The sequence below is a fragment of the Phacochoerus africanus genome, chromosome 3, assembly GCF_016906955.1.
Source record: "Phacochoerus africanus isolate WHEZ1 chromosome 3, ROS_Pafr_v1, whole genome shotgun sequence".
NCBI classification, from domain to species: domain Eukaryota; kingdom Metazoa; phylum Chordata; class Mammalia; order Artiodactyla; family Suidae; genus Phacochoerus; species Phacochoerus africanus.
In genome coordinates, this window is record NC_062546.1 from 170,714,177 (window position 1) to 170,728,923 (window position 14,747).

At 35.6% G+C, this 14,747-nt stretch overlaps 1 protein-coding gene across 1 annotated transcript in view; it reads right to left on the bottom strand.

Annotated features, from left to right (window-relative positions):
- LOC125123439 (C2 calcium-dependent domain-containing protein 6-like) overlaps nt 1-14,747 on the bottom strand; it is a 57,736-nt gene that overhangs the window by 14,289 nt on the left and 28,700 nt on the right. Inside the window, exons 5-9 of the mRNA XM_047773238.1 lie at nt 8,346-8,468; nt 5,984-6,028; nt 4,800-4,868; nt 3,155-3,234; nt 210-356 (exon numbers count right to left, since the gene is read on the bottom strand). Of these exons, the coding sequence (XP_047629194.1) occupies nt 210-356; nt 3,155-3,234; nt 4,800-4,868; nt 5,984-6,028; nt 8,346-8,468 (464 nt within the window). The remainder of the gene's footprint in view (nt 1-209; nt 357-3,154; nt 3,235-4,799; nt 4,869-5,983; nt 6,029-8,345; nt 8,469-14,747) is intronic.

Below are 14,747 nucleotides of genomic sequence, written 5' to 3' on the forward strand. Positions count from 1 at the left end.
GAGTTCTCACCTTTTTTTTCTTGCCACAGCATCAAGTTTTTAAAAGAAATACTTGAATATTCTCACCAAAACTCTGGAACAATCTCAACCCATTAAATACCATGATGAAGGTTTCTGGACCAACAGCAAGCCCAAGTCTCAAAGGAAAAAAGTAATACTCAAATAATACATAAATAAGATGAAAAATTTTTTGTTTGTTTGCTTTTTACCTTTCCCGGGGTTGCTGCTGAAGTTTCTCAAGTCTCACTACAGATGGCTGTTTCATCTGGGGTGCTGCAGGAGGTGCTCCAACAGTAACTTTCAGGTCTGGGGATAAGAATGCTGGATATTCTATTGGTTGTGGTATAATAACATTTCTGGAGAATGGTAATAAAGTTAAATATCAAAATTGTACAAAAGTATACTTTTTTTTTTTTGGCCGCTTCCACAACACGTGGAAGTTGCAGCAGTGACATGAGCTGCTGCGGTGACAATACCAGATCCTTAACCTGCTACACCAGAAGGGAACTCCCAAAAGTACATTTCTAAAACCTGTGTTAGCTGGCACTATTTAATCACTCTCTCTTTCGCACTGTAAGCTCACCTGTTCACCTGGGACAACTAGAGGATAGAGCTAGGAAAGAAGAAAGAAGTCAGAAAGCCTGAGAGAGTGCCCTCTTGACTACTCCTGCTACTAAGAGCATCACTGTAAGGGACAGTGCAATTTCTTATATAAGAGAAAGTAATCAAGATTCCTATCTACTCAATTAGGATAAAGGGCTAGAGAGTTGATATTCTCTGAGGTAGGACAGTGAAAGTGTATTGCTGGTTTACATGCTGAAAGCAAACTGTTTTTGATGGTCTTTGCTCACAAATAGAGAAAAAAGCATTTGCCAGATCAAGAGTTGCACACAGGGCACCACAGGGTGTGTTTATTCGCTCAAGCAGTGAAACCACTTCTGCAGTTGGAGTTGCCACCCGGTTAAGCTTACAAAAATCTGCTGTAATTCTCCAAGATACGTCTGTTTTACGTACAGGTCAGATAAGCGAGTTGAATAGGTATGTGAGGGAACCACCAATCTATTCACCCTATTCATAGAATCATAGAAAATGCAAGTTGATCATGGTATTTCCTCCACTTAAAATTCTTCAGCGGAATTGAAGGAATATTGTAAATCAACTATATTTTAATAATTTTTTAAATTCTTCATGGCTCTACAACTGAAGCACCTCCACATTTTTCTTTTTTAAAAATTTCTATTAAAGTATAGTCGACCTGCAGTGTTCCTTCAATTTCTGTTGCATAGCAATGTGACCCAGTCATACTTATGTACCTTCTTTTCTTTTTTCCTTCTATCCTCCATCATGTTCTAACCCAAGAGATTGGACATAGTTCCCTGGGCTGTACAGTAGGGTAAAGGACAGTGAAGGTTCCTGGAAGTGTAACTTAATGCAATCAGACATAAATCACACCATTTCTTAGAATCATTTTGTTATCTTGAAATTTTGTGACTTTCTTATTCTACTGTAATATGTAGATGTTAGTTTTAAGATGACATCTTCCTTCTCAAAATCTTTGAGCAAAGTCACCCTATTTTCCAGTGTCTTTGTGTTGCCCTGCCACACTCCTGAGGACTCAAAAGAGTAAAATTTACTCACATTTGAGAAGTGTAAACCTACAATGATGATGATGGTGATTATAAAACATTTATTACCTTAAGTAGCTAACAGCTGAGAATTCTACTATTTGCTACTACATTCCAAGTGCTTTATACGTAACTTATTTAATGTTCACAATACCTCAGTTGGGTAATTATTTTTATCCCATTCAATAGATGAGGCACAAAGAGTCTGGGTAACTTGTCCAAGTTCACACAGCTGGTACATGGCAGAGTCCAGGTACTCTGGCTCTAGAGCCTGACCTCTTGACCACCCTATCTTGCCCCTGACCACTGTTCCAGCTCATCTCCCACTGCTCCCCTCCTTGCTCCTATGCACTTAGCAGCCTATAACTAACTGCTCATTGTTCTCCAACATAACATGGACTTTACATGCTGAAAGCAAACTGGTTTTCTCAGTAAAAGGTCCCCGCCTTTTACTGTGCGCCTTCTTTGGGGAATGTGCCTTCTTAGCCTTACAAAATCAACCTGATGCATCACTACTCATTTCTCAAGTCTTACTTCAAGCACTTTTTCTTTTGTGGAGGATTACTTGATACTATTTTCCCTCTAACTCCCTAAGAAGTATGAGAAGCTCCTTTGCTGTATCCCAAAGTCCTTTATGTTTACCTCTAGAAGGACTCCATCCCATTTGTATTATCATATTCTTGTTTACATATTACCTTTGCATTAAACCGTGAGCTACTTGAGGGCAGGGACTAGGCCTTATTTATCTTTGTATTTTTAGTGCCTTGGGGGTATGGCAAATATTCAATAAATGTTTACCGAAGCAATAGATGGATAAGGAAATAGCAATAAACCTAAGAGAAACATTAATGCCACTATTTCAGCAAATCACTGATATCAAATGGAAAAAAATTGATTTTTAAAGGATAACACCCAGCATTGATGGACAATCAGCACTTTAATATAATTTCCTATTCTATACCTAGTTCCCCCAATCCCATTTCAAGTATTTTTCATTCCCTATTCTTGGATAGCACCATAGATTAAATATCTCTCTCTCAGGTGCTCTTCTTTCTTTGTTCTATTTTTACTGTTGAAGTTTCAAGACTGGTTAACATGTTTTAGGTAACATTTTTTGACCATAGACTTTTTGCTGAAGATTTGGAAGTAACAACTGGAATGTGTGGAAGTAGCGGTAATGCTGCCAGAGCAGATAACTGACAACTATTAGGCACCTTGATCTTAAAAGTTCCTCACCTCTTTCTACAAAAGGAGTATCTCACTGGCTAACTTTCCTTCCCCTTTCCCTCTGTCAGCTAGGAAGCTGGCAACCCTTCTCTTCTTTTTCTTACCTCCAGACCTCCTCAATTCCTCTCTGCAGGGCTACCCCCAGGAACTCAAAATCTTAAGCAAAACAATTCAGGGCTTTCTTTACCCTGCAGTCTAGCTCATTCTGGCCATGTCTTAAGACAGCCAGGACACTCCATCAAATGGATTAAATGTTTTAAATGTCACAGGAGAGGACTGTGTATTAGGACTTTAATACGTACGTCACAGGATCTGTTCTTTCTGGAGGTGGTGCAACATTCATAAACATAGATGGCTCAATAATTTTCTGAAGAGGTTTTAACTGAAGAAAATAGTAAGTATATATTAACATTATTTAATCACAATTCCCATTCACTTCCTGCCAAGAATTATAGGTTTTAATATTATTAATCCTTTCAGCAATCCAATGAAGTAGATAACCATGCCTATTTGACAGATAACACTGAAGATCAATAATTTGCTCAGGGTTACCCAACAGGCATTAGAGCCAGGATTTAAATGCAGCTTTATCTCCCCCAGTGCAAGTACTCTTTAGACATTAGCATGGTAGGCAAGTAGGGGGCTACGTTACTGAAAAGTTCATAGACGTAAAATCAAGTAGAACTTCTGTTAAATTTCCCACTGTTTTCCTTACAGTAACTTTGTTCCTAGTTTTTAGTAGAGTCCACCTACATAAAACAATACAATGTTTACGCAGCCTTATTTGAAGAGGCTCTACCTCCCTAAGAATGGGATTATACATGTTACATTCAGACACAACACCTACCCTGGAAGTTGGTGCTCATAAGCTATGTATGATTGTCACAAAAAGGACTAAGCAATTAGGGATCCCTCTAAGGCTAATTCACAATAAGAAAATAGGGAGCATGAAAAGAATGACAAATCAAAGCAGAAAAGGAAAAAAGAATAAAAAGCTGCGTCTACTGGCTTTCATCAGTGCATTACCTGTGATTCAAAATGTATTGAGAATCATTATGATACATCATTGGCAAAATTTAAAAATACATTTTTCAGGGATTTCCCAGTTCACACAGCAGTAAACTTATTTAATAGACTGACGTACTGATTCTCAATTCCTAATTAAAAAATAACTAAGTATTAAAAAAAATAGCAAAAACTAAAAATTAAAGATTATTTGTAAAGTATAGGGGTCATTTCTCTTGTGTAACAGCAGTACTGATGGGACTAGATTTATAAATGCCCCAAAGCTGTGATAATACCCAGGGACACCAAGAGTTCTTCCACACACTTGGTGAGAGTATATGTTGGTACAACTTTTCTAGAACAATTCCTTGAAAAGGTCATTACTGACAATAATTTCCATTCTAGGAATTCGGCCTAAGGACATAATGAAAGAAAAGGATACAGGTTACCGCACAAAATTTTTCACTGCAACATGGATATATGCAGTAAATTTAAAGGGCAGGCTAAAGCTAGAAAGATATATTCTTTGGGCATATTACTCTCTTGATGAATCAAGAAGGGTTGATGTTGAAATAATTATAGGGAGAAAAGATAATTATATGTGATTAGAGTACAAAATATCTGAATAACATCAATGAGTCCATTTTAAATATTATTTTTATATATAAAAATCTGCACTTACTTCTCGAATACCTAATTTTGTTTTTAATTACATAAGTACACACATACACACACGTTTTATAATAAAGACATTTTGAATAAAATATCATTATTTTAAAATCTATAAACAAATAATGGTAAAGTTTCATTTTTCTTTAGAGAAAAATGACATTCTTTAAAAAATATTTATCTTAAAGAATTTATCAGACTGGAAAGGATAGAGGATCAGGAGGATGATTTGATTAAAAAGCTGCAGAATTATTTTCAAAAGAGGGAACTAACCTGATGCGAAAATCCATAACCAAAGTTTCCATAGGAGAACATAAATTCCACTTCCATCCTGCAGATAAACTAAACACGTGCCAAATTTTATTGTTTGATCAGAAAGATATTTTAATAGAGAAATGATAGCAAGTGATATTTTTACCTCACAAATCTGTAAGTTAGAAAAACCAAAGCATGAATATCCTGATTTTTTAAAATTTACACAAGTAATTCCTAGAGAATAATTTATGGTGTTCTTGAAATGTTAAAAAAATTTATGTTAAATTTTAGGACTATTATGATTAAAATATGAAAAATATCAATTTATAGTTGTCAACAAAATTATGCTGAGATACATATACACATATGTATGTATATATTCATATCCATGTATGTATTTTTTTTGCTTTTTTTTTTTAGGGCCACACCTATGGCATACGGAGGTTCCCAGGCTAGGGGTCGAATCAGAGCTGCAGCTGCTGGCCTATGCCACAGCCATGGCAAGGCCGGATCCTTAATCCACTGAGCGAGGCCAGGGATCAAACTCACAACCTCAGGGTTCCTAGTCAGATTCGTTTCTGCTGTGCCATGTACGTATTTTTTAAAGTATTTGTTCACACTTTTCCCATCTCCACTTCCCTACAGATAAAATTTTGACTTAGACAAGTGATTTCATCTCTCTGAGCCCCAGCTTGCTCATATGTGAAATGAAGGAGGGGGTCAGAGGTTATGACCTCAAATGTCCATTATTCTGGGTTTTTTGGTTTATTTCTTGTCCCAATTTAGCTCTTGGCAGCATAAGCCTCTCTGAGTAGAAGATAAATTAATGAAGATTATAATTTTTTAAGTACTTACAAAGAAATTCAAGTGAACTTTAAACAACTGTTTAGAAACTATTCAAGGAGGAAAAGAATATTTCCTCAATTCAGCAATGAAGATCCTGAGCAGACAGAGGCATTTTACTCTCTTACCCAACAATTTCTAATTTTTCTTGTTCACCATTTAACAGTAAGATAGCAGCATTTTTAAAAAGGTGGAGATGAAGATTTTGTGAGCAAATACTACACTTTCTATTTAAGATATTTCCATTAATTCAAACAGTGACAGATATGGTAACAAAAGAAAAAAACAGTATCAGAGCAAAGTTACATGAAATATTAAGTGTGTGCACAAAGCTTTGGAAGTTTCAGTAAAGTTCTTACTGTGTTTTTATTCAACATTTGGAGGTCTTCAGTAAAACATCCTTTCTAGAAAAAAAGTAACAAATAATAGAATTCTTAAATATAGAATCACTGATGTAGTCACTTGTATATTATCTAAACCATTACATACATCAAAAAGGTAATTTTTTTGTGTGTGTCTTTTTGTCATTTCTTGGGCCGCTTCCACGGCATATGGAGGTTCCTAGGCTAGGGGTTGAATTGGAGCTACAACTGCCAGCCTACACCACAGCCAGAGCCACAGCAACGCGGGATCTGAGCCTCATCTGCAACCTACACCACAGCTCACGGCAACGCTGAGCAAGGCCAGGGATCGAACCCGCAACCTCATGGTTCCTAGTCGGATTCATTAACCACGGAGCCACGATGGGAACTCCGGTAATGATTTTTAATTTATTAAAATATTACTAAATTAAAATATTAATTTCATAGCTAAAATACAAATATGATGAATATTTGAAAGAAAATGAAAATTCCAGATTGAATCAGACATAAATTTTAATATTGACATTTATGTTTTAAGGGAAATTGTTCCTGCTATTTATACTTCCCCTGTTTGGAAGTCTTAGAGAACTGCCATGCCTGCACTCCTTTTGAGGGGTTAGACATGAATCTACCTGATAGGCTGACTCATGACAGACCTGAGTGTTTCTCTCATCTCTTGGGCACTGTTGGAACATATTTAACCAGGTAATGCTTTCATATCATTGGTCACCATCACTGGTCCCTCTGCTGTGCTCTGAGTCTCACCTCTTATCTAACATCTATTATATGGTTCCCTTTCTTCCCAGCATTTTCTACTGCAGCTCATGGACTCCCCATTCCATGGCTGACAAACAACATTACATCTTTTACTGCTTCACTGCACAGTTCCCCGTTGCTTGACCTCAGACCTGACTCACCACGAAGGATGCCGCTCCCCATAGACTCCTCAAGTGAAGGCCCACATCCCTCAAGGTCAGGTGGTGGAGTGGCATTCTCTACACACTCGGCTATTGCTTCCAGATCTTATTTCATGTGGATAAAAACAATTTTCCTCTTTTAAGCCTCATGCTATCTGGCATGTCTTTCAGACATTCTGATCACTAATTCTCATTTAGTGAAAACCCTGGCACCCAGGCTAGGGGTTGGATCAGAGCCACAGCTGCTGGCCTCGCCACAGCCAGAGCAATGCCAGATCCAAGCCACATCTGAAGTTCTGGGGCCACAGAGACAAGCTGGATCATTAATCACCATGCCACAGAGGGAACTCCTGCCTGTATGTGTGTGTGTGTGTGTGTGTGTGTGTGTGTGTGTGTATGTATATATACATATATATATTCAAATTTTTTAAATTTCCTTTTTTATTCCCTTGCTGTTTTTCTTTTTTGAAGATCACCAAGAATTTTCTTTATTCAGTATTTATAATGATTTATTCAGTATTTATAATGATTTTTTGATAGTCAGATTATCCTGAAATAGGCCAATAGGAATGCTTGCAATGGCCTAGGCCATTAGTCTTTGAGAGCTTCCTTAATTTACATCCTAACAAATATTTCTGAAAACTTTTCAGGTTGTTCATACTCGTTCTTTCAATTAGTTCTCTTCCTCTGAGTTCGGGGCAACCATGGCTATTGGAAAATGAGGGAGGGGCTCCTAGAAGAGAAAAAGCGAAAGAGAGAAGGAACCACCAGAAGAATCTGCGTATCAGCTCTGCCCAAAACTTTGGCTGACCCCTAAGTGACACATGAATAGGGCAGACTGCAAGCAGCCAGCTAAAGATAAAAGAACTGAACTGAAACCAGTGCAGCCAATTAAGAGAGTCCGTGGTTTGAGCCTTGCTTTAAAACATATCAGGAGTTCCCGTTGTGGCTCAGTGGTTAACGAATCTGACTAGGAACCATGAGGTTGAGGGTTCGATCCCTGGCCTTGCTCAGTGGGTTAAGGATCTGGCGTTGCCGTGAGCTGTGGTGTAGGCTGCAGACACGGCTCAGATCCCACATTGCTATGGCTGTGACTGTGGCTGTGGCTATGGTGTAGGCCGGCAGCTGTAGCTCTGATTTGACCCCTAGCCTAGGCACTTCCATATGCTGCAGGTGCAGCCCTAAAAAGAAAAACTGAAAAAAAAATTCAGAAAACAAAACCAACAAAACCATGCTTAGTTTTTAGGCTGTATCACTGCCCTTCCAGAAAATAAATTTTTAAAACATGATGCTGTTAAAAACAACTCCTTTTTTTTTTTTTGGAGCCAGGAAGAGATATTGTTTACTAAGCACATAAGACAGATAATAAGCAAAAGGATTCCATCCGGTATAGATAAATCTTAACAACAAACACCAATGTGAAAAATGATTTTGATTCATACCTGAATTACTTCATAAAGATGTACTTGAACACTCCCTACCAAGACAAGACACTGTTTTGTATTGTCATATCGCATTAGTTCTAAGTAAATATTATTCTTCTCATTATCTTGACGTCTGGGAACCTTGATACAAGACATATAAGAAGCACTGAATTTTCAGTCTGAATTTCAAACATAATTTCTGAATATATCCATAAAATATAGACATACATATATATGGTATGCATTCCTAGTGATTCGTTTTTGTATGTTATTAGATTTATAACATGTTAATCTCCCAGTCACATATACCCTAATGTAAATAAAAATCAGGTTCTAATGTCATTATAGTCTTTTTGACACATCCATGGCCTGCATTCTCTTTTTAAGTCTAAGAAAAGTTTAGCCCCAACACTCTACAGAAACCACATTATCAAAGATAGTTCAGTATCCAGTATCCAATCCAAATAACCTAGGTAGTCAAAACCTCTAAGATCAAAAGACGTCCAACATCACTTTCAGCCTCTGTTCTTTTACTTTTTGCTAAAATGTCTCAACTTGAAATTCTCATCCAAACTGGAGCTCCATAACACAATACCAATATTTTAAGACATTTAAAGTTTATACACTATTTTGCTAATGTGAAAAAAAAACATGCCTCTCCACCCTAGTATTTTAGGTGTCTTTAAATTTTTTTTTTTTTAATTTTAGGTATAACTGACATTGTATTACTTTTAAGCGTACAACATAATGATTTTATATTTGAATATATTATGAACTGCTTATCACAGTAAGTTAACCTCCATCATCACACAATTACAATTATTTTCTTGTGATGAGAACTTTTAAGATATGCTCTCTTAATAACTTTCAAATACATAATGCGCTATTGTTAACTGTGGTCACCATGCTGTACATTAGTTCCCAAGGACTTATTTATCTTATAACTGGAAGTTTATACCTTTGAACATTAAGATATGCTCTCTTAATAACTTTCAAATACATAATGCACTATTGTTAACTGTGGTCACCATGCTGTACATTAGTTCCCAAGGACTTATTTATCTTATAACTAGAAGTTTATACCTTTGATCACCTTCACCCATTTTACCCACCCCTAAACCTGACCTCTGGTAACCACGAATCTGTTCTCTGAATCTACGAATTCTTTTATTTAGATTGCATATGGAAATTCAATGATCATACAGTATACGTCCTTCTCTGTCTCACTTATTCCACTTATCATAATGTCCTCAAAGTCCATTCGGGTTGTGGCAAATGGCAGGGTTTTTCCTTTTTTAGGGCTAATATTCCATTGAGTATTTACAGAACATTTTTCTAATCCATTGGCTGTGGATGGCCATTTAGGTCGTCTCCATATCTTGGCTATCGTAAATGCCGCAATGAACATGAGGAGGCAGATATCTTTTTGAGACAGTGATTTCATTTTCTCTGGATAAATACCTGGAGGTGGAATTGCTGGATCATCTGGTAGTTCTATTTTTAATTTGTTGAGAAATCTCCATATTGTTTAGCTGCACCAATTTATATTCCTACCAACAGTGCACAAGTATTCTCTTTTCTCCACATCCTCACCAATATTTTAACAGGTACAGGGTGAAAGCTTACCATTTATTGAAGAAACTGCCCTTTCACCATTTTATATGCTTGGCTCCTTTGTCATGAATTAATTGACCATATATATGTAGGTTTATTTTTGGGCTCTATTCTGTTCCATTGAGACATGTGTCTCTTTATGCCAATACCATACTGTATTGATCACTAGAGTTTAGTAATATAGTTTGAAATCAGGAAGTGTGATGCTTCTAGCTTTAATATTCTTTCTCAATATCTCTTTGGCCATTTGGGGTCTTTGGGTTTCCATACAAATTTTAGGATTATTTTCCTATTTCTGTAAAAAATGCCATTAGAATTTTGATAGAGATTGCATTCAAACTATAGATTGCTTTAGGTAGCAGGAACATTTTAACATTGTCTTCCAATCTATAAACATGGAATATCTTTCCATTTATTTGTGTCTTTTTCAAATTATTTTATCAATGTCTTATAGTTTTCAGTGTATGGGTCTTTCACCTCCTTGATTAAACTGATGTCTAGGTATTTTATTCTCTTTGATGCAATTGCAAATGAGATTGTTCGTAATTTTCCTTTCTGACAGTTTGCTATTAGTGTATAGAAATGCCATTGATTTTTTTTTTTTTTTGGCCATACCTGCAGCAGACAAAAGTTCTTGGGCCAAGGGATCAAACCTGCACTACAGGTATAATCAGAGCCACAGCACGGATAACACCAGATTCTTAACCTGCTGAGCCACAAGGGAACTCCTGCAACTGATTTTTTTAATATTGATTTTGTATCCTTCAATTTTACTGAGTTTTAATGTTTTTTTTTTTGGAGGAGTTTCTTTTTCTATATATAAGATCATGTCTTCTTCCTTTCTAATTTGGATGACTTTTCTTTTTCTTTCCTAACTGCTCTGGCTAGGACTTCCGGTATCATGTCGAATAAAGTAGTAAGAGTGGGCATCCTTGTTTTGTTCCTAATTTTAGAGGGAAAGCATTCAATTGTTCACCACTGAGTATGATATTAGCTGTGGGCTTTTCATATATGACCTTTGTTATGTTGTGGTACATTCCCTTTATACTCACCTTGTTGAGAGTTCTTCTCCTGAGTGGACGTTAAATTTTGTCAAATGTTTTTTTCTGCATCTATTGAGATGATCATACAACTTTTATCCTTCTTTTTATTAATATGGTATATCATATTAATTGATTTGCAGATTTTGAACTACCCTTGCATCCCTGGAAAAAACCCAACTTGATCATTTTAATGTAACATGTATGATACTTTTAATATATTGCTGAATTTGTTTTGCTAATTACTGGTGAGGATTTTTGTATCTATGCTCATCAGGAGTATTGGTCTATAATTTTCTTGTAATGTCCTTCTTTAGTTTTGGTGTCATGGTAATGCTGGCCTTGTAATATGAGTTTGGATTTGCTCCCTTCTATATTTTTGAAGAATCTAAGACTGATATTAATTCTTCTTTAAATGTTTGGTAGAATCCACCCAGAAAGCCTGGATTTTTGTTTGTTGGGAGGTTTTAAATTAATAATTCAACATCTTTTTCCCATGGTTGAGATTATAGTGGTGTATAAGGCTTCCTAACATTATGTTTGTGACTCTCTCCTCCCAAGAAGTGAGGAAGAAGGAATCCAAGTGTCAACCTGTGTGTCAGCATAGTGGTTAAAAGGGCAGGATCAGTTTTTCAGCAACTGGCATCTAGATTATCAGAACCAAACTGGCTATAGAAAACTATAAATGCTAATTATTAAAACTATCTCATTTAAAGCATAAAAGAGTTGAAAATTATAGGAAGTAATCTGTAAAACTCCAAGCCCTGGCAGGCACTCATGAAGTAAACTAGATCCTGAAGTTGCATTTGCCTTGAAGGCATTTCCCAATCAGGCAAACTGAAGCAGTGGTATTCAAAGTCACAGAATACAGAAGACAAGTTCTTTTGTATGATTTTTAAGTTAGATTTCACATGTAAGTGACATCATATGATATTTGTATTGGTCTGACTAACTTCACCCAGTATGAGACTCTCTAGTAGCATCCATGTTGCCGCAAGTTGCATTATTTCATTCCTTTTATGGCTGAATAATATTCCATTGCATATGTGTACATCTTTATCCATTTCTCTGTTGATGAACATTTAGGTGGCTTCCATGTCTTGGCTATTGTAAATAGTACTGCAACAAACACTGGGGTGCATGTGTCTTTTCAAATTATGGTTTTCTCTGGATATATGTCCAGGAGTGGGATTGCTGGATCATATGGCAATCATATTTTTAGTTTTCTGAGGAACCTCCATACTGTTTTCCATAGAGATCATACCAATTTACATTCCCACTAACAGTGTAAAAATGTTTTCTTTTCTCTACAGCTTCTCTACAATTTACTTATTAGATTTTTTTTGATGATGGACATTCTGACTGGTGTGCGGTGATACCTCATTATAGTTTTGACTTGCATTTCTCTGGTAATCAGTGATGCTGAATATCTTTTCATGTGTTTTTTGGCCATTTGTCCTTCTTTGGAGAAATATCTATTTAGAATTTCTGCCCATTTTTTGATTCTTTTTTTTTTTTTTGATGTAAAGCTTTATAGAACAGAAAAAAACTCAGATTTCAAAACTGGACCTTTCCACAGAAAAGAAAATCATGGACATGGAGAATAGACTTGCAGTTGCCAAGGGGGAGGGGGGGGGAGGGGGGAAGGAGTGGAATGGATTGGGAGTTTGGGGTTAACAGATGCAAACTATTGCCTTTGGAATGGATTAGCAATGAGATCCTGCTGTGTAGAACTGGGAACTATGTCTAGTCAGTTATGATGGAGTATGATAATGTGAGAAAAAAGAATGTATACATGTACGTGTAACTGGGTCACCATGCTGTACAGTAGAAAAAGAACTGTATTGGGGAAATAAAAATTAAAAAAATAAAAGCATAGGGAAAAAAGGAATGTAAATATTCTTCATGACACTGTAAATCAACTATACTTCAATAAACTTTAAAATAAAAAAAAAACCTAATCTTATGGTTACCATAGGTGAAACTGTTGGGGGAGGGAAGAATTGGGAGGGTGGGAATAACATACACACACTACTGTATAAAATAATGATTAATGAGAACCTACAGTATAGCACAGGAAAATCTACTCAATAGTTTGTAATAACTTATATGGGAAAAAAGAATGGATATACTGATATGTATGACTGATTTACTTTGCTGTGTACCTGAAGCTAATACAATCTATACTTCAATAAAATTTAAATTAAAAGAAAACAATTTAAAAAAGGGAAAGGAATAAACAATTTGTAGAGGTGATGTGTAAGTGGTGTTGATGGAAGGATGAAGCAATTGAAATGAATTAACCTATAGCATTATTATAAGTAGAAAGTAAGTCTGTTGCTTAGTAATAGTAATATAATAGAGATAAGCAGAAGAATTTTATGATAAAAACAAGTATTCATTATATATTTGTATAACAAGATCTTTCTTTTATAAAAAAAAGCTCATTGAATAAGGTATTACACAGAACACCTTTTGTAAAGTAATTTGATACAGTGACTATTTTTACTCTATTTTCTATTATATTTTAAGCCCAAATTATATGAAATTAATGGTCCATTTCTTATAGCTCTTTGATCTGTGTCACAAGAAAAATGCAAAAAGTAATAAATTATTGAATACATCAAAAATAAAATAGAAGACAAGACATGGGGCATTTAACAGGAGACCCTAGCTCAACTATCTTTTCAAAAAGCTGAGAATCCAAAGGACTTTCAAACTTTCTCCATCCCATCCATAAAAGGCTACAAGGAAAGTTGCACTGCTGAGCAGAATGAGGGGGGAATGTCCCTGAAAAGCTATAAACAAAATCTGTTAGTAGAATTTTAGCTTAAATTCATACTACTGGACAGTATAAAAATTCTCAAATATAACACAAAATGGTGAAAGTGCTAAATTTTACATTATGCATATTTACAACACAAACAATTTTTTTGTCTTCAAGCTTGGAATAAAATTTAAAGTGGTCACATACTGTGGTGCAGAACTAACCTCAACAAATTTAAGAGTATAGAAATTATTTCAAGTATCTTTTCTGACCACAATGGCATGAAACTAGAAATAAACCACAGGAAAAGAAATGACAAAAAAAATGACGACATGGAGACTAAACAATATGCTACTAAAAACCCAATGGGTCAATGAGGAAGTCAAAAAGGAAATTACAAAATACCTTGAGACAAATGATAATGAAAACACAACCATTCAAAATCTATGGGAGGCCGCAAAAGCAGTGCTCAGAGGAAAGTTCATAGCAATACAGGCCTTCCTCAAAATAGAAGAAAAATCTCAAATTGACAACTTAACCCACCATCTAAAAGAATTAGAAAAAGAAGAAAAAATAAAACCTAGAGTCAGCAGAAAGAAGGAAACCATATAGATCAGAGAGGGAATCAACAAAATAGAGATTCAAAAACCAATAGAAAAATATCAATAAAACGAAGAACTGGTTCTTTGAAAGGGTAAAGAAAATTGACAAACCTCTGACCAGACTCACCAAGAAGAGAAGAAAAAAAACCCAAATAAACAAAATAAGAAATGAAAAAGGAGAAATCTCAATGGACATTACAGAAATACAAAAACCATAAGAGAATACTATGAACAATTATATTTACAACAAATGTGAAAACCTAGAAGAAGTGGAAAAATTTCTAGAGACTTACAGCTTGCCAAAACTGAATCCAGAAGAAATAGATCAACTGAACAGACCAATCACTAGAAACGAAATTAAATATGTAATAAAAACACTCCCTACAAACAAAAGTCC